General features: G+C 47.3%; 1 protein-coding gene and 2 long non-coding RNA genes across 11 annotated transcripts in view; 1 reads left to right on the top strand and 2 right to left on the bottom strand.

The window, feature by feature from the left end:
• Positions 1–13,012, top strand: part of LOC125704936 (multiple PDZ domain protein) — a 45,716-nt gene extending 32,704 nt beyond the window's left edge. For 5 of the 9 annotated variants that reach the window (XM_048971099.1, XM_048971106.1, XM_048971100.1 and 2 more), the window contains 22 exons: positions 691–753; positions 883–954; positions 1,818–2,013; positions 2,764–2,960; positions 3,053–3,144; positions 3,551–3,626; positions 3,823–3,897; positions 4,137–4,229; positions 4,334–4,408; positions 4,958–5,099; positions 5,560–5,705; positions 5,937–6,020; positions 6,663–6,856; positions 7,773–7,920; positions 7,994–8,080; positions 8,369–8,462; positions 8,741–8,781; positions 8,877–8,999; positions 9,313–9,417; positions 9,968–10,077; positions 10,951–11,074; positions 11,642–13,012. In XM_048971099.1, the coding sequence (XP_048827056.1) occupies positions 691–753; positions 883–954; positions 1,818–2,013; positions 2,764–2,960; positions 3,053–3,144; positions 3,551–3,626; positions 3,823–3,897; positions 4,137–4,229; positions 4,334–4,408; positions 4,958–5,099; positions 5,560–5,705; positions 5,937–6,020; positions 6,663–6,856; positions 7,773–7,920; positions 7,994–8,080; positions 8,369–8,462; positions 8,741–8,781; positions 8,877–8,999; positions 9,313–9,417; positions 9,968–10,077; positions 10,951–11,074; positions 11,642–11,788 (2,484 nt within the window). In that variant the 3' untranslated portion in view covers positions 11,789–13,012. The remainder of the gene's footprint in view (positions 1–690; positions 754–882; positions 955–1,817; positions 2,014–2,763; positions 2,961–3,052; positions 3,145–3,550; positions 3,627–3,822; positions 3,898–4,136; positions 4,230–4,333; positions 4,409–4,957; positions 5,100–5,559; positions 5,706–5,936; positions 6,021–6,662; positions 6,857–7,772; positions 7,921–7,993; positions 8,081–8,368; positions 8,463–8,740; positions 8,782–8,876; positions 9,000–9,312; positions 9,418–9,967; positions 10,078–10,950; positions 11,075–11,641) is intronic. The other 4 variants (XM_048971104.1, XM_048971101.1, XM_048971102.1 and 1 more) reach the window with 3 other exon arrangements.
• LOC125704938 (uncharacterized) lies at positions 4,146–7,255 on the bottom strand. Its single transcript, XR_007381293.1, has 3 exons — positions 7,216–7,255; positions 4,830–4,969; positions 4,146–4,262 (listed from the first exon to the last, which is right to left on the bottom strand). It is a non-coding gene; the product is annotated as an uncharacterized LOC125704938 (long non-coding RNA).
• LOC125704939 (uncharacterized) lies at positions 8,436–9,401 on the bottom strand. Its single transcript, XR_007381294.1, has 3 exons — positions 9,279–9,401; positions 8,796–9,020; positions 8,436–8,485 (listed from the first exon to the last, which is right to left on the bottom strand). It is a non-coding gene; the product is annotated as an uncharacterized LOC125704939 (long non-coding RNA).
• Positions 13,013–17,107: the final 4,095 nt, after the last annotated feature.

Raw genomic sequence — 17,107 nt, 5'->3', positions numbered from 1 at the left:
CTATAAAACCTCGTGTAAAATCTGCTCTTGAGTTCTACTTTCACAAAAAATATTCTGAAGGCAGAACAAAAAAAGATCCAAGCAAATAGAGGAGTTGGGACCAGCCAGTGAGATGTCTTGGTCCCTCCTCCTCTAGTTACTTGGACCCACCTCCTCTACAATCTGATTGGTTGTCTCTCTGAACCAATCATTTTTTCGTTCTGCCTTCAGAACATTTTTGTGTAAATTGTCCCACGAGCGTAAAATCTTCAAGGCTCTTGTTAGACATACTCCCCTACCCTCAAAACCTCAGTCCCCCCTATCCATGTAGCGGGGTAACTATATTTTCGTACAGATAAATACTGTGTACTGCAGTGTAGCTGCCACTCTTAATTGGCAACCAAAGTAAGAACACCTAGCAGATGTTCTTCACAAAAGACAAACTTATTAGAGTCTAAGCAGCTGCCATCAGACAGGTGGCTGTTTACTGCGTCTTTGACAACCATTTAAGGCACAAAAAAATGACCTGAAACAGGAGGGAAATGCATCGCAGTCATATCAAAATCAGTTAATTGCGTACTGCTTTAATTATGTTAGTGCCTCTATGCATTCCCAGTACAGGGTGTGACAGAATGATTTTTTTATTTATTTTTTTTTTTACCTTTGTATCATCCTGCCTGTCATTTAACATGCTATTCCTTGTTGTACCAGTTATCTGCTTCAAATACCACTGACGAGAAGGCACCAACAAGCATGTTCCCCAGTACTGACAAGGTCAGTACCCCGCAGATATGTGATCCACGTAGACTACGGATGCTAGCAGGGGGTCACAGTGGAGCTGTTGTGTTTTCACTGGGAGGGGGGGCGTCTTACTTAACGTCGCATTTTTCTCTATTCCACTAGGGGGCTGAGGGTCACTGTAGCCTTTTCCTCCGTTTGCCCCCAACTAACCCTTTCGCCCCAACTCCATTTAAGGTTTGTGGGCCTGTGCATGTTCCTGCACTCCACCCCACATGCATGCAGATGTGCCTTTATGGGCTCCTTCCTGCTTCCCACCTGCCTCTGCGCTTTGCTATTGGCTGCATGCCTCTCTGCACTCCCATTGGCCATGTGCCCGCATGCTCATTACAGCACATCCAATTAAAACCCCAAAACAATCTTTTGATAAGTAACACCAGGAAAGCCATCTGCAGACACACTGTTATAAAAAAGTACCACTTTGTACCTTAGATGGTACAATTACTTGTCACTGGGGCTGTACCCTCAGGGGTCTGCGAGTTGTACCCTTAGCTGTAGGTAAAGCTCTGAGGAACATTTGTGTAACATTGGGGGTACATTAATGTTATTTGTACCTTGAGAAACAAACCTGTACCAGGGCTGCACTTTATTCTGACAGTGCATGTCTTTCATTCAAAAATTAAAAAATACCTTGTACTAGAATTTGATGGTATCTGACACGGCTTTAAAAAAAATGAATAATAAAATCAAAAATTGCAAATTGAAATAATGAAGAGTACTCCTTAAGGTTGGTTACAGAAATACATATTTTAAATTCATGTACTTCCTGGTGTAATGAACATAAAAGACAAGCTGTTTAATATTTGCTAACTGTATTTACTACTATATCTATTAGAGTATTTTTAATTAATATGTTATTTACTATGGCTAAAGTGAAGTAAAATAGAAATGCTAATTTTAAAGGGATGTGCAGCTTTCAAACCACATGCTTCTGTGTTTTGCTGTGCTGGTAGAGCATGATCACATTAGTATATTTACTTTACGCTGCTTGTTTGTATTGTATAAGTGCTGTCACTCTGATGTCCATGAACCTCTCATAGACATCAGCCAATCGGGATATCAGGAGACCGACTGTCACTCCGCCCCTTGACCCGCCCTTCGCCCCACCCCTCGGCCTGCTGGTGATGCCTCACATCGGTGAGACAGACACTGATGTGCTGCCCGGGACCCCTGACCAGGAAGAGCGGGAGATGGAAGAGGAAGAGGAGGAAGAGGATGAATTTGGATACAGCTGGAGTATGTCACGCCACTAAACCACCACTAGGGGCCTCTGTAACTTCCCCCGGTTTGTTGTCATAATGGAGACAGTTGATGTACTATGATATGTAAGTGTCAAGTTGGGATTATGACCTTAAGCAGAGCAGCAGAAGCCTATGCAGCCAGGAACACATCCCCCCCCCCCCCCCACCACATGTTTGCTGTACAGTTTGGAACAGATTTAAACTATTTATTATGTGCTGTATGTTTTACTAGTTAGTTTAATCTTGAAATGTGAGTGATTGGTTTCCCTGGAGATCTGTAGTTTATCATACTGTTATAGTTAGTATGGTATTGTTTAACATTCAATTATATGGTAGGGATGGATGGATGGATGGATGGATGGATTGATGGATGGATGGAAACTTAGGGCTTAAATCACCCTACTTTCTCTTGGTAGTCACTTTCGCAGCTTACCTGAAAGATGTTTGTGTTATGTCACAGTGTTACATGTTTGTATTTCTAAAAGGCTTATGATGACACGTAATGCCAGCCAGGCGAATCACAGCAGTAAATCACGATTACAATCTTTAATTCTCATTGATGCTACTTAACGGAAACTATAAAAGCAAAGACGTTGCAGCAGATCACTTAGACAACAGCGGCGCTTCATGCTGTGGTCAGAGACTAAACACCGAACTGAATTTAGCAGTGTGCCATGCGGTATTTGTGAATTTAACCGTCCCTGTGACAGTAAGTAACACACTGTGCTGTACATCCTCCCCACAGACAAAGTGGCACGGCGCTATGGCAGCCTGCAGGGGGAGCTGCACCTGATCGAGCTGGAAAAGGGCACGGCAGGCTTAGGCCTCAGCCTGGCGGGTAACAGGGACCGTTCTCGGATGAGCGTGTTCGTAGTGGGCATCGACCCAGATGGCGCCGCGGGCAAGGACGGCCGCATCGTGGTCGGGGATGAGCTCCTGGAGGTGAGCTGCCCAGCTCTGCCCCTGATCTACTTCACTGCTATAATGCAGAGATCAAACTGTGCCCTAGTTTCTGCATTGTTCACCTTTTGTAGATAAATGGGCAAATCCTGTACGGCCGCAGTCACCAGAATGCCTCTTCCATCATTAAAAGTGCCCCGTCGAAAGTCAAAATCGTTTTTATCAGGTAAAGAAAAACATCGTCCTTAGACATGGCATACTTGTTGTTCTTCCATTATGCTCCAGGAGAGGGCAGTATTTCCTAGCAAAACGACACTGAATATCAGTTCTGTAACTGAATGTTCAAAGTGGCCTCAGTCACGGCCCTGAGTGGCCCTACCCTTTTTACCTTGCACTAGTTCCCTTGGCCATGTGTTTTTCACAAGGAATATAAATCAAAAAGCTAATACAAAACCACAATCTTCTAACCTTTGTATTTTTATTTTTAATCATCGCATGCCATAGAACATATTTATTGTTCGGAGGGGGAGAAAGCACATGTGAACAAGCGTAAATGTCACAGTGGCGGAGATGCTGATAAATGGGTCCCCCGAGCCCGGTAGAGGTCGTGTGAATCTCTGAATCTCTGCCAGGAACATGGAGGCACTGGGGCAGATGGCTGTGGGACCAGTGAAGGATCTTGGCGATATGCAGGGGTCACAGACGGAGGTACCCCACGCCGTAGCTTACCCAGTCGCTCAGATGTAGCATCCACTCGGTTAATTCGCTGATACATATCTGAATACGGTTATGTGACTGTACGCACAGCTGAATTTGAATCTGCGGTTGGATTTTGAATATGTCTTCATATTTGCATTTGTAGATAGATCTGTATGTACTTTTATGTTTTCCTTTTCTTTTTTAGCTGGATGTATGTTCTTCGCCCTCAGCGGTCGATGTTGACGTGCCCAAAACCGTGCAGCACGTAATTCTGTCTAAGGTAAATCTGCCTACAAACCGCTCGCTAACAATAGTTCCTAAGAGACGTAACTGCAGGTGAGAGTCGGCCTATTGCTTTTCCGGAAATGTAGCATTTATTAAAGTAGGAAAGTGCCCGAGGACAACGTAAAACGTGTCTTACCGCTGAAACATGAAGCGCTGTTATGAAATTCAGGCAGTTGTCTGTCGTTAGGCGTGAAGGTCAAGCAGAGTTCATTCTGTCTCACACTGTGGAAACAGGATCGGGGAGGACTGGGCATCGCCATCAGCGAGGAAGACACCAAATCCGGGGTGCTGGTCAAAAGCCTGAGCGAGGAAGGGGCAGCCGGGAAGGTAGAGTCCATCATGGGAATGAAGACGATGAGGCTGATTGCATGAGAAAGAGAGAGTGAGAGCAGTTGGAAGGAGCCATCTTCCATTACTACCCATATTTGCAGGATGGCAGGGTGAGAGTGGGAGATGAGATCCTGGCTGTGGATGACGAGCCCATCGTCGGGTATCCTGTGGAGAAGGTGAGCCGACCTCCTTCTTCAGTAAGAGTAAGATAAGAACTTGTTGGTACATTTTCAAGATTTCCTTAGTGGGTTTAGTTATCTGAAGTCGCAGCAGAAGACCTGAACTCGCTTCTTCGATTACCATAGACATGAGAAGCTAGAAGCCATCAAGTCACGCGTGTTTTTTGGCTTTTATGCGAATTATTTATATTTACTGCTTACCAACGGTAACTCGCGGTTTTACCTGTTTGCACAGGGGGGTATTTTACTGGAGTGAGGGTACAACAGAAGGTTGGGTGCCTTGAAGTGATAACATCAGGTTACTGGACCGTGATCTTCCCACTAAGCCTTCAGTCTTACACTTTACCATGGTGCATGTTGGTGTATAATTCAACACACTGGTACTGGATTAGTCGATGAGTGACAATCATAATTTTACCTGATCTTAAGTTCCATAGTGAATATCCTTGATTTAATGTGGGATAATTTTCGATTGGGTGGCATCATCATCCATGTTGGTTTTGAAAAAACCTCTCTGGAGATCATAGATGTGTTCCTCACCCACAGGTGATCACTCTGCTGAAGAAGACCAGAAATACGGTGAAACTCACTGTCTGCTCGGACTTTTCCATTGTCCCGCAGGCCGGGGGTGTCACCAGCGTCCCAGGCACCCTGCTCACATCTCAGTTGGACGTAGAGCCAGTCAGGAGTAAGCATGATGGGAAATCTCTTATATGAAGTGAAGTAAAAGCGATTAGTTGTCATCGTTGACGCAGCACAGCAGACGCCGCACAACAACGAAATGTTGGAATGCAAGTCAAGGAGTCAAACACAAGTGACAAGTGGAACGATCCATTTATGGGGTGGGGGGGTTGGGGGGATATTAGGAGATCTTAAAATATAAGTCGTATAGTATATTTTATTTACTGAAGTGAATATTTTTTTAACAGTCTGCTTTTTGTGAATTGGCCAGACATACCCAGAAATTAAGAAATAAAGACATTCTGTAATGGGCTCCTGTTAAAAAGTACTGAACTCCAGAAGTTACATTCTGCAGGTATAATATATATATCACCTGACCTCTCACTTTATGGACTGATGTAAAAGGCTTTGCATTAACCGGAAAGTGAGTCAGGTTGTGTACAGGACCGCTCTCCCCCGTCTCGCAGGCTGCAGTCGCTCGTCCACCCCAGCCACCACCGCATCCGACCCCGTGACCTGTCCCATCATCCCAGGCTGTGAGAGCACCATAGAAATCTCCAAGGGCCACACGGGCCTGGGCCTCAGCATAGTGGGTGGCTGCGACACGCTTTTGGTGAGCACCCCCTGGTGGCCCTGCTCTGAACTGCTACACTGACTGTGAATTTAAAAGCAAACGGACAGTAGACAGACGGACTCAGGATAGGAGCAGTAAGCTGTCAGTGCCTCGTGCCGGACGTAGATGATGTCCAGGCCTGGAATTTGAGGCCCCACACCCCTGCCCCCTTTCCCATTGATGTGGACCTGTCCCTGTTAAATCACCACTCCCCTCCCTCTCTGTGTCCAGGGGGCCATCATTATTCACGAGGTGTACGGGGACGGCGCTGCCTCGAAAGACGGCCGGCTCTGGGCAGGAGACCAGATCCTGGAGGTGAGCTGACGTGCAGTTCACAGGCCAGTCACACGTCCCAGTTGTACCAATCACTGGTACCAGTCACATCAATCACATTTACTAGTCAATCCTACCAGTCTCGGGTAGCTGTCACTGATTTCCAGTCACATGTACCAGTCACAGCCTCTCAATCTCATGTACCAGTCAAAGCAGTCTCATGTACCAGTTATTGGTACCAGTTAAACTAGCCACTGGCACCAGTCACATGTACCTGTCACAGGTGCCAGTCACACCAATGACATGCACAGCCAGACTTAGACTAACTAGGACTGTAGTTGCAGTTTATTTATTTTTTTTATTCTGGCTACAGCAGCATTTTATGTTGTTTGCCAGACCCCAATAATGATGTTAGCCTAGGGGTCCCGCCCCCCTGAATTTGGCCCTGGTCACATGTACCAGTCTCAGGCACCAGTCAAACCAGTCACGTGTACCAGTCACTGGCACCAGTCAAACCAGTCACTTGTACCCGTCACTGACTCTAACAGAAGGATGATTGTGTGGCTCTTATCAGTGCTCTCCGTAAGGAAGTCTGAAGTGTGTGCAAACACAGATGGTGACGAAAGCCGAAACCACACGACTCACCGCCCCCCCCCCCCCCCGCCCCCCCCCCCCCCCCCCCAGGTCAACGGCATGGATCTTCGGGTGGCTTCGCACGACGAGGCCATAAACGTCCTGCGGCAGACGCCCCAGCGCGTGCGCCTGACCGTCTTCCGTGAGGAGGCCCCACACCGCGAGCAGGAGCTGTGGGACCTCTTCTCCGTGGAGCTCCAGAAGCTTCCGGGCCAGAGTCTGGGCTTCAGCATTGTGGGAAGAAGGTGCTCGCCTCTCTGGTCCACACTCAGCGGCCTGATCTACTCAGGATTCCCAGCAGCCTCCGAGTAATCGGCCAAGCTGGGCCTAACCGGTTTAATACTCGAAAAAGCCCTGAATTGTTTCCATCTTGCATCACCTGCTTAGCGCTCTATCCAGGCTGTACCCCAGCCTTGTGCCCCGTGCTGCCTGGGATAGACTCCAGGATTGACAACATCCTGACCAGGATAAGAGATTAGAAGACGAATGGGTGGATCACCTGCTTATATTTACTTTAACTTAGTAACTGTGACCCCTCTATGCTCCTGAGGGATTAATAACCTTAACCAAACACTCCTGTGACAAATTCAGGTTACCGACATACCTGCATTCCTGTTATACAAGTCCAGTCCGCCTCCCAGTGCAGCGTTTTGGAAAGAAACCAGCATTGTCTGGAAGCTACGGCATTCTGTCTGGAATGTTCCGTCACATGTTGTCAGGAATCGCAGATAAACTGATAAAATGTGAATGCAGCATAGTGGTAATGTATGAAGTGTAACCTGGCTTGTGATGAGAGCAGGTGGCGTTGGTTTTTGGGGGGAGGGGGAGGGGGTGGAGCTATTGGTGTATCCATGGTTAGCAGGATAACAGTGTGCGTTCAGGTGGTGTCTCGGTAGTAAATGTGGGGCTCAATCAGGATGTCAGGGAGCTAAATTACGGTGAAAAGTGATGTAAAGTGAGTAAAATAAGCCTCAGTGTCAGACCGCCACTCTTCATCAGGACGGGCCCTGTATTGTGCACAGACATTTCTCACAGGGACTGGGCTAGGTTGATGGTGAGAAGTTGCTCACACCCTGCGTGACAGCTGACTGACAGCATGAGCTGCGTTTGGCCGCCGGCAGGCCGAGTACGGGCGACTTCATCCCACCCGTCTCCCTATAGGAACGACGCCGGCGTCTTCGTTTCCGACATCGTCCGGGGCGGCGTCGTGGAGATGGACGGCCGGCTGATGCAGGGCGACCAGATCCTGGTGGTGAACGGCGAGGATGTACGCTATGCCACGCAGGAGTCTGTGGCCTGCCTTTTCAAGGTGCACCTCCGCACGCCCTGAAAGTGACCTGGAAACAAGGGCCCGCATGGCACTAACTGCCCTTATGTTGCAGCACTGCACCGGACCTATTCAGCTGGAGGTGGGCAGGTATAAGGCTGGTCCATTCCACTCGGAGCGCAGACTCTCCTTCGGCAGCCAGGTAGCTGCTTTGTGGCCACATTTACTCCCCTCTCGCCCTCTACTGCAAGCATAGTGACCTCCCTTGGCCTCTAACACACCCCTTCTTTCTCTGTTCTGTTCTGACAGGGTGATCAGATTTGATTGATAGATCGCTTATGCCTTGTGCCAGTTCTGTGTGTCACTAACCACTTCTTTAGTACCTGGCTGTTGTATATGCGCTGCTGTGTTTGCTCCTCTTGAATTATGTGCACTGTTCCGGGTTTCTGGGTCCTGTGTACTGTCAAACCACTGTTGTCTTTTTCTGCAGACCAGCGAATCGGGTAGCTACGGCCTGCCCTCTCACGGCCTGCCTGGGTCAGGTGGCCTGCAGGTTGACTTGGATAAACACAGGAGCAACGAGCGTGAGTCTTTCCGCCCCTAATCACTGCAAAACAAGCGAAATACAAGCCGAATAAGAGAAGTGTTTGCATTTCTTTCTTTATTCTTAAGTAAGTCTTTATGTGAGCAGATAAAGACAGGCCTGTGCGGTAGGCCCTGCAGATGTGATGAAATCTGGCTGGAAGAGATAAAATCTGCAGTCATAACTAAATAAACAGAAAAGTTCTCTAATCTGGTAGCGCTGAATCGATGACTGCACCCGTATTGTGTGGCAAACGTTTTATTTTGTGTCTTTCCTCAGTGTCGGAGTATCAGGAAGTCAGGACTGTGGAGTTTGCCAAGGTGGGCGTGCTTACGCAGCCTCCTGCAAGGGCTCTGTGACATGCAGATAAGCGGCTCCTCGGAGTCCCTCACGACCGTGTGCTGCGTCTTTACAGGGACCCAGCGACTCGCTGGGGATCAGCATCGCCGGCGGCGTAGGGAGCCCCCTAGGGGACGTGCCCATCTTCATCGCCATGATGCACCCCACGGGCCTGGCCGCCCAGACGCAGCAGCTGCGGGTACAAAGCTGGAGCCGGGGCCTGTGAGAGTCAGGGAGGGGGCAGTTACACATAAAGACTGGGGCAGTTATACTGACACTGGGGTGGGTCACATAAATACTGCGACAGGTAAACAGACATTGGGGCAATTACATCAAGATTAGGGTGGTTATATAGACCCTGGGGCAGTTAGGCAGACACTCAACTGGCATCATAGGGGCAGAGACACAGACCCCGGGGACATTGAGTGGACACACAGACCCTGGGGCAGATACATAGACAATGGGGTTTATTACGCACACTGATGGTCTGCACCCCGCCGGTCTGCCTGCAGATGGGTGACCGGATCGTATCCATCTGCGGCACATCAACAGAGGGCATGAGCCACACCCAGGCCGTGTCTCTGCTGAAGAATGCCTCGGACACCGTGCAGCTACAGGTACTGAGGACCCGGCAGCCGCAGCACCTGAACCACAACGTGAACCCAGAATCGCAGTTAGATCCAAGTGGCAGAGTGAACAGAGACACAAACAAATATCCGAAGGCTGCCTTCTAAAGTAACGATAAAACACATTAGGCTCCTGAAACGGATCTCGTTGGCCTCTTCCTGAAGGACTGGTTTACTCTTTATCGACATTACTGCACATCAATAGTCATCTGACTCCTTGCGACCTATCAGCCACCTCCACCAACCCCCCAGGGTTTACCTACCAGGCGAAAACGACATGTTTACCAAGCGTGCGAGAACTGCTAATCTCATGTTTGCCCATCACACCAGCACTGCCAACCGTGTGTGTATCCTCATGCACTGGAACCAACACCTGAATGGACATCGGAGACTCATTTATCCACTGAACTGCTAACTGTAGATTATACATATCGCTATAAATAGTTTTGTCGATTTGATTCTTAGAGATGTATATTTGTAATAGAAGACGGTTACAGAAGTGAGGAAGTCTAAGGGCACCTTTGCTCACTTGTGGCCGCAGGTTGTGGCTGGCGGAGGCGACGTAAGCGTGACTGGGACTCCTCTGGATCAGCCCACGGGGCTTCCCCTGTCAGGCCTGACGGCCGGCAGCATCTTCCAGGACGAGCTCGGGTACGAGCCACGGCATCATCCTCTATCCTCCTGGTGTCTCAGATAAGGAGGAGCAGTGGGAATCTCAGCGTTAGCCACTCAACTTCTTAGCTGGTATCCACTCATTTAGTTGGAGCATTTAGTTGTAGTTTTAGCTGGTGGCTAAACTGTCGCTTTTATTGAGAGTTACTCATATACCTTTTTAATCCATAACTATGTCTGTATGTTTTATACATCAGCTTATACATCTGTATACATAGTCACATATCATCCATGTCCGATGGAAAAACACATCATTATTTCAGGAGTGTGAGAAGTTCGATTTTCTCATAAACTACTTGACAAAATGTAAAATAACGTAATGAGACACCATTAGCAGCAGAGACACCTGTCTGTACACAGTCGTCAGTGAACGGATTCCTGTTTTAAATGGATTTGTGTGGATTGCTGTCAGTGACAAGATACAAAGTAATCTCACTATATTATTATTAATTAATGATGTTGGACAGCTAGCTATCTAGCTATCAAGGTTAAGTTGTTAATATTAACAATATGAAGTAATCAGGTCAAATGACCGTCATGAATACAAATGTTAACTAGTACAAACATAAATGCTAGGTAAATAGATGACGTCATACTTTTCACAAACAGCAGACAGAAGAATCGGTGTGTTCCATCTATAGTCAAACATTCTCAAAAAGCTCGGTTTTAACCGGACAGCGACGATATAGTAGGATAATTTAGGGTAAATTGTTAGTCGTGATGTACAGCTGCGTGACCCCTCCGGAGATTTCAGGCTCGCTTCTCTAAGCTGCTTTGGGTAAAGGCACCTCTAGCTAGGCTGAGACCTGATCTGAATGGGACAGTGGGGTCACATGGGGGGTGTGTTTCCAGGCCGCCCCAGTACAAGACGATCACACTGGACAGGGGCCCCGACGGCCTCGGCTTCAGCATCGTCGGTGGATTCGGCAGCCCACACGGGGACCTGCCTATTTACGTCAAGACCGTCTTTAGCAAGGTGGGATGCCCTGGCATTGCCTGTCTCCTGGGGGCGGGGCCACAAGGGCACTGGCCCCACCTGAAAGCTGACTGGCCCCTGGAATGGCCCCTCCCCATCACTCACTATTCTAAAACATATAGTATCAGTGACTTAAGATTAGGTTGACCTCTATTTTTCCCCCCTCCACTTTAAAATGTCCTTGAATCTCCAATTTTTTTGTAGAATTTTCCAAAATGCTTGTGTAAGATACTTCTAAGTGAAACATTTATGTTCTTAAGGACATTACAAACAGACCAAGCCCATGCAGCCCATGTTGCTCATTCGGACAGCTAATGACTAAGCGTTGATAGGAAGATTATTCTAACCCTCCATTATCCTTCGTGTCAAGAAATGTTTTCTTAGCACCGATCTAACCTATCAGAACCAGCCCCTGAGGTTTTTTTTGTATGTGTTTTCATCGCTTGTTTTTATGTAGTTTCTTGATTTTACTTGAATATTCTCCCGAGGGCTGTTTGAGATGCCTGTCCCTGCAATGGCAGCAGTCTGTCAGGTCACCTGACCTGCTTTTTGTGTTCTTGCTGCCAGGGCGCGGCGTCTGAAGATGGCAGGCTGAAGCGGGGAGACCAGATCATGGCCGTCAACGGGCAGAGCCTGGAAGGCGTGACCCATGAGGAGGCCGTGGGCATTCTGAAGAGGACCAAAGGGACTGTGACCCTGACTGCGCTCTCGTAGACGTCTGCTCACGGGAGATGCCCTACGCAAACAAGCACACAGACACACACTGAGTCACACGTACACTCCATTACGCAAGTGTACATAAAGCACACGCGGACATTCGCTGTCCCAAATGCATGCTCACCATCACTCTCACACACGCGTAATTATTTTTAGAAGACTGTGAATCCTTTTTATCTTCGTGCCGTAAATTTTATTTACTAGAGAGAGGATTCGGGTGTTACGCAGCCGTAACACCCGAAAGAACTACTGAGGCAAATGCCATTAACATTTGCCGAGTTTTAACGAGAGATGAACTGTGGGATGGTGTCCGGTCGGAGATGGGACCTTTCGCCCCGTGGGGGTGCTGATTCGCTCAGCCGGGACGGTATAAAATAGCACATAAAAGCTCAACTGCTGTTAAGTCAGTACGGTTTATTGCGTGTTTTTTTTTGTCAGTATATTATTACTGCTCTCTGTAGGATAGATGATGGAAGTAGCAGGTAGATTCTGCTAGGGGGAAGCTTGGGACCCATCCCAGGCCTGGTAGGGATTACGTACTTTGTGCTGGTTGGCCCTTGCTGTCACACCATGCCTGGCCTCAGTCCGCAACTGTGCCCAAGGCAAGGACGGCTCATTATGGATTGGACGGGCAGTAACGAAGACGCCACTGTCTGACTTTTTAGCACAGGAACTAAAGGACAAAAGCAGCTAATCAAGTGAGTTATTCCAGTGGTCACCAGTTCACCAGCAGATTCCAGTCTGAATCCGGAGACCCCCACCCCCCCGAATTGGTTGGTGGATTTTATTGTCGCCTCCTTGGGTGTGGTGGACCTTGTCTTTTTGTTGCAGATGACATTTGACCCTCGGGATGAAATAGTTGTGGACCCCTGGGTTATACCCGGCCCCAGTGTAATGGTGACCTGGGGGTGTTTATTGTAGGGAGGGACCAAACCATTTTTGCCCTGGGGAAGGGGGTGGGGCATGTTCTTGTTTGGCCGCCAAGCTCTTCTTATGGATCAGATGTGTCCTGAAACCCCAAAGCTTCACCCTGACGCTCACGTTCGTTCAGTGGAACGTGACTCACACAGTGAAGTGGTCCCTCCCGTGTTCTGTTTGTAAGCGTACGCTTAGGATACTGTGCTCACGCGCTACACAGGAGACATATAATCGAATGAGTCAGCCTAGTTTGTAAAAATCGTTAAGTGGTGCTCCAGCTGAATAAATGAAAATGACCTTCCACCTCCGCTGTTGTATTTCATTTGGCTCTCATTTATATTTTATGCTGGGTCATACGGTGTAGATGTAATAGAATACACCATTTATGCACGTGAATTTTTCCAATTAATAGATTACTAGATAAATAACCATTATTCAGACTGAGGTTCTTTAAGAAAAGTTTATAGTAAACATTAAATAAATGCATACTGTAAAGCAAGGCGGTTTGTAATAGGAGGGGTAAACTAAGAAGATTCCAAGGGTCCTTGAGGGATGGGGGCAGTAAAAAGTGTGGGGATTCGTCTGGGTTGGGGCCCAATATGATATGCTTTCGTATAATATAATAATGCATTGATAAAATACAGTGTGTATAAAGTATTAATAGATATGTAGACGATATTATATTCATTGAAACACATGGGCTTATTTTGTGAGACCGAATGAGAGGAAGTGTGTCCAAACAGATGCTGGGGAGCCGTCCTGGGGGGCCATACGGCATCACGCCACGTGCTGGACCCATTGGGGCCCCAGCCAGCGTCAGCCCGCGAGCGCAGCCTGGACCCCGTCACAGCTGTCCCAGGACAGGAAGGGATTTCATCAGAGCGAGACGCCAGCTGTCCGCGGGCCGCAGCTGTCCCCACACAGCCGCCAGCGGCTAAAGCACATCTCCATGATTTCTCGCACAAATCAGACCTCAAAACACGATTACCGCCGCCTGGCGAATCAGACCTCAAAACACGATTACCGCTGCCTGACAAATCAGACCTAAAAAGACGATTACCGCTGGCTGATGAATCAGAGCTCAAAACACAATTACCGCTGCCTGACAAATTAAACCTCAAAGCATGATTACCGCTGCATGACGAAACAGACCTAAAAACACGATTACTGCTGCCTGACGAATTGCATCTTTCAAATGCTGTTGTAATTGGGCCACGGAAATAAAAAAAAAAAACGGCAAGAGTCTGGTACTAATTGCAGTTTAGTTTGACATTGTTTTTACGAGGCTATCACATGCTGTATGGCTACACACTACAGCTGTTGGCATCACTCCGCGACAGCCCAGTGAGACACAGCTGAAACATTTCAGGCACCTGTCCCTTTAATCGCTTGTGGCATCGGCAGCTACTTACCAGTCTGTGGACCATCTAACGTTATACGCGGATGACTTGTATGTACCGTAGTTAGTGTACAATGTGGTTTAGCTCCTGTTGGACCTGTCTGGATTTTTCAGGAACTTAGGCTGAAAAGACACAGACACACTTCTCTGTGAAGCATGAAACAAGGATGGATCATAAGACCATCTGGATGTTGGGGTTGGGGGTCCTCTGCTTCAGCTTTCAACTGATTTAATCAGGTCAATCAGCTCTCTTTAAACATTTACCAGCCAGATGGCAGAATGCTGTAGGGTCTGGTGAGCATCATCCATAGTATATCATCCCATGTTGCATTTAACCCCCCCCCCCCCCCCTTCTTGCCCCATGGAGCCCCACCCCGGCACACCACATAAATCTACCCCCCCCCCCCCACCCACGTCCGAAAAGCCTTCTCCTGGCCTCCCAGCTGAAGTCACAGGGATGACAGCTGGAGGCTTTGATTAAAGACACCATAATCCACGCATTTTTTTTCCCCTACGATATCATCCAGTCACCCGTCTCGGCCCAGGCATTTTGCAGCACCCCAACCCCTTGACTGGAACCACATGGGAGCCCCCCTCCCCCTGCCGGCGTTTGTTCTTGCTCTTAGGAAAGCGCGTCAAAGCCTCGGCAGGTGAAAACAGTGACAGATACCAGAGGACTGGCAGGCAGCTGACTGCGAGGAGGCTACCGCGGGCTGACCTGAGCGCTCGTAGTATTTTATCGCGTTTCTGGGATTCCCCCAGTGGCTCTTAATGGATTAAAAACAGATCTTGCATCCCGGCGGTGCCTTCATACACGCTCTCTGTCATCAAAATGCAACCGGTGTAGTATGTGGTTTTCTGGATGATTTTTTTTTTGTTTCGATTAACGAGGAGCCGCGCCTCTCTTTGAAGTCGCCTCTTTGAACGGGTTCGTGTTCATCCTCAGAAACTCCAGCTGAGTGAGAAAATGTCAAATGAGCGTATGATCTTGGAGGCACATGAGACTGCTTAAAATAAACAGCCGCATCATTTACAATTTAACAACTCATTTAAGGTCGGAAAAGGCTTGTTTACAAAGGCCCTGAGATTTTGTCTAATTTTAAAGTGTTTTCAAGAGCACACCAGACGTCCAATTAAATTTTTGCACAGCTTATCCCAGTCAAAACCAGAATCAAACTGGCCTGGATTTATTTCGGTTCCTATAGCAATCAGGAACAGGGACGCGAGTGCTGGCTGTAATGTGGTCGCATGGTGCAATTGAGGGATTGGCTATCCTAGCCAAAAAGTCTAGCATAGTTCAAATACTGGGACAGTTGTAGTAATGCATATTTTATGATCCCATTAAGATTTAAAAAGCAATAAACTATAATTAGTACTAGTATCAGAGGTAATAGTTAAAGGGTAAATAACTAGTCTGCTGCTTAGGGTTCATAAATTTTATGACGCAATTAGCAATAGAAGCAAAGTATTGTGAGCTGTAGGCCACAAACATGAAGAACTTCCACTCAGAATAATGTCTCTAGGTTCCACTATACACATGCAGTATTGTGACAAAGTCTTACATAGTCAAAGAAAATGTTTGAAGCATTAATTTTATCTGGGTACTAAGTATATGTCTGCTTGAGCAGAAGACACAATTTAACATTAGATCATATGCAACTTAAGAGTAATCCAATAAAAACTAGCAAGAATTTCTTCCGGTCTCCAAAAAGTCACTGATACCCTGTTGGGTGGCCAGATGAACGCCGCTTCAGTTCCCAATCCTCTCTACAGAGGACCCGAGTCATTCTATGAATTCATTAATGCTCAATGAATTAACTTATTCAATTACTACGTAACTCCATGAAGTTTTGTTTAGCCAGACATGGTGGTGTAATGGCCAAGTGAAAGAAAAAAAAATGGATGGTTACTGTAAATATGGGGGTGATTTTAAAGGAGGTTTTGAAATGGCTAAGCTGGAGCACTTGGACAGACATAATGTAGTTTTATGCCTTTATTCCAGCCCTATAATATACTACAGCCATTATAGAAATTCAGTACAAAATACCCGCCTGGCATTGTGATGTCATTTGATGATGGTACCACTTTTTGCACCAGTCGAAAACCAACACATTGAAGTACTTTCTCGAAGTACCAAAAGTACGGTACCTGGTGCGGTGGAAAAGCGCTGAGACACACACACACACACACAGGCACATACAAACAATTACCCTCTGCACATAACTAATGAACTTTAACCCCAAACCACCAAATATTATAACTATGCATTTGTCTTGTTTTTTCAACCCCCCCCCCCAAAGAAAATGATAGAAAGTAGGTGTTTCTTTCACATTTGACCCCACAAGACAGAAAAACATACACGCACCAACAGGTGTTCTATTCAGAGGTACGTGAATGACAGGACTAGGCAAACGCTGTGAGCAAACAATATCACCGGGTAAGGCAAGTGTCTTCTTGTGGTGTAAGAAAAAGACTCTTTAGTTCCAGGAATCCAAGTGAGCAGTCATGCTGAAAAAACATTACAAACCTTAACAGCAGACTGCGGATCAGTCACAGCATCACTGCAAAGCTTGATCTTCTCCAGTTCAGCTGGAAAATTAAAGATATATGTATAATTTAAGGTTGAATAGTGTGTACTCTTTATATGGAACAGAAGGTGCGGCATTACTGAAATGGATTCGGGTCTCCTAAAGAGTAGCAGGGAGACGAAGACGTACAGCGACGGCCCATAACTTGATGTGGTCGTGGAAAAGAGTTTCTTGGACGACAATGAAGCGGAAACATAATTATCTTGTGCTACAAAGAAACGGGGCAGAAAATTGCTACCCCAGCTGGAGAGGACAGATTTGATGGCTACTGCTGCATCTCTCAGGGAGGGGCTGGGGGGGAGTGGCAGTTGAACTTGTATCGGACCGCGGCTAATCGCTACGTTAGCCCCCGGCCTGAGACTCCTGCTGCAGCTTCCCTAACCGCATGCCTTCCCCTGAATGCGCGCTCGA

Source organism: Brienomyrus brachyistius, chromosome 12 (assembly GCF_023856365.1).
Source record: "Brienomyrus brachyistius isolate T26 chromosome 12, BBRACH_0.4, whole genome shotgun sequence".
NCBI lineage: Eukaryota > Metazoa > Chordata > Actinopteri > Osteoglossiformes > Mormyridae > Brienomyrus > Brienomyrus brachyistius.
Note: the sequence above shows the minus strand (reverse complement) of the source record. Positions and strands in the feature narration are given on the sequence as shown.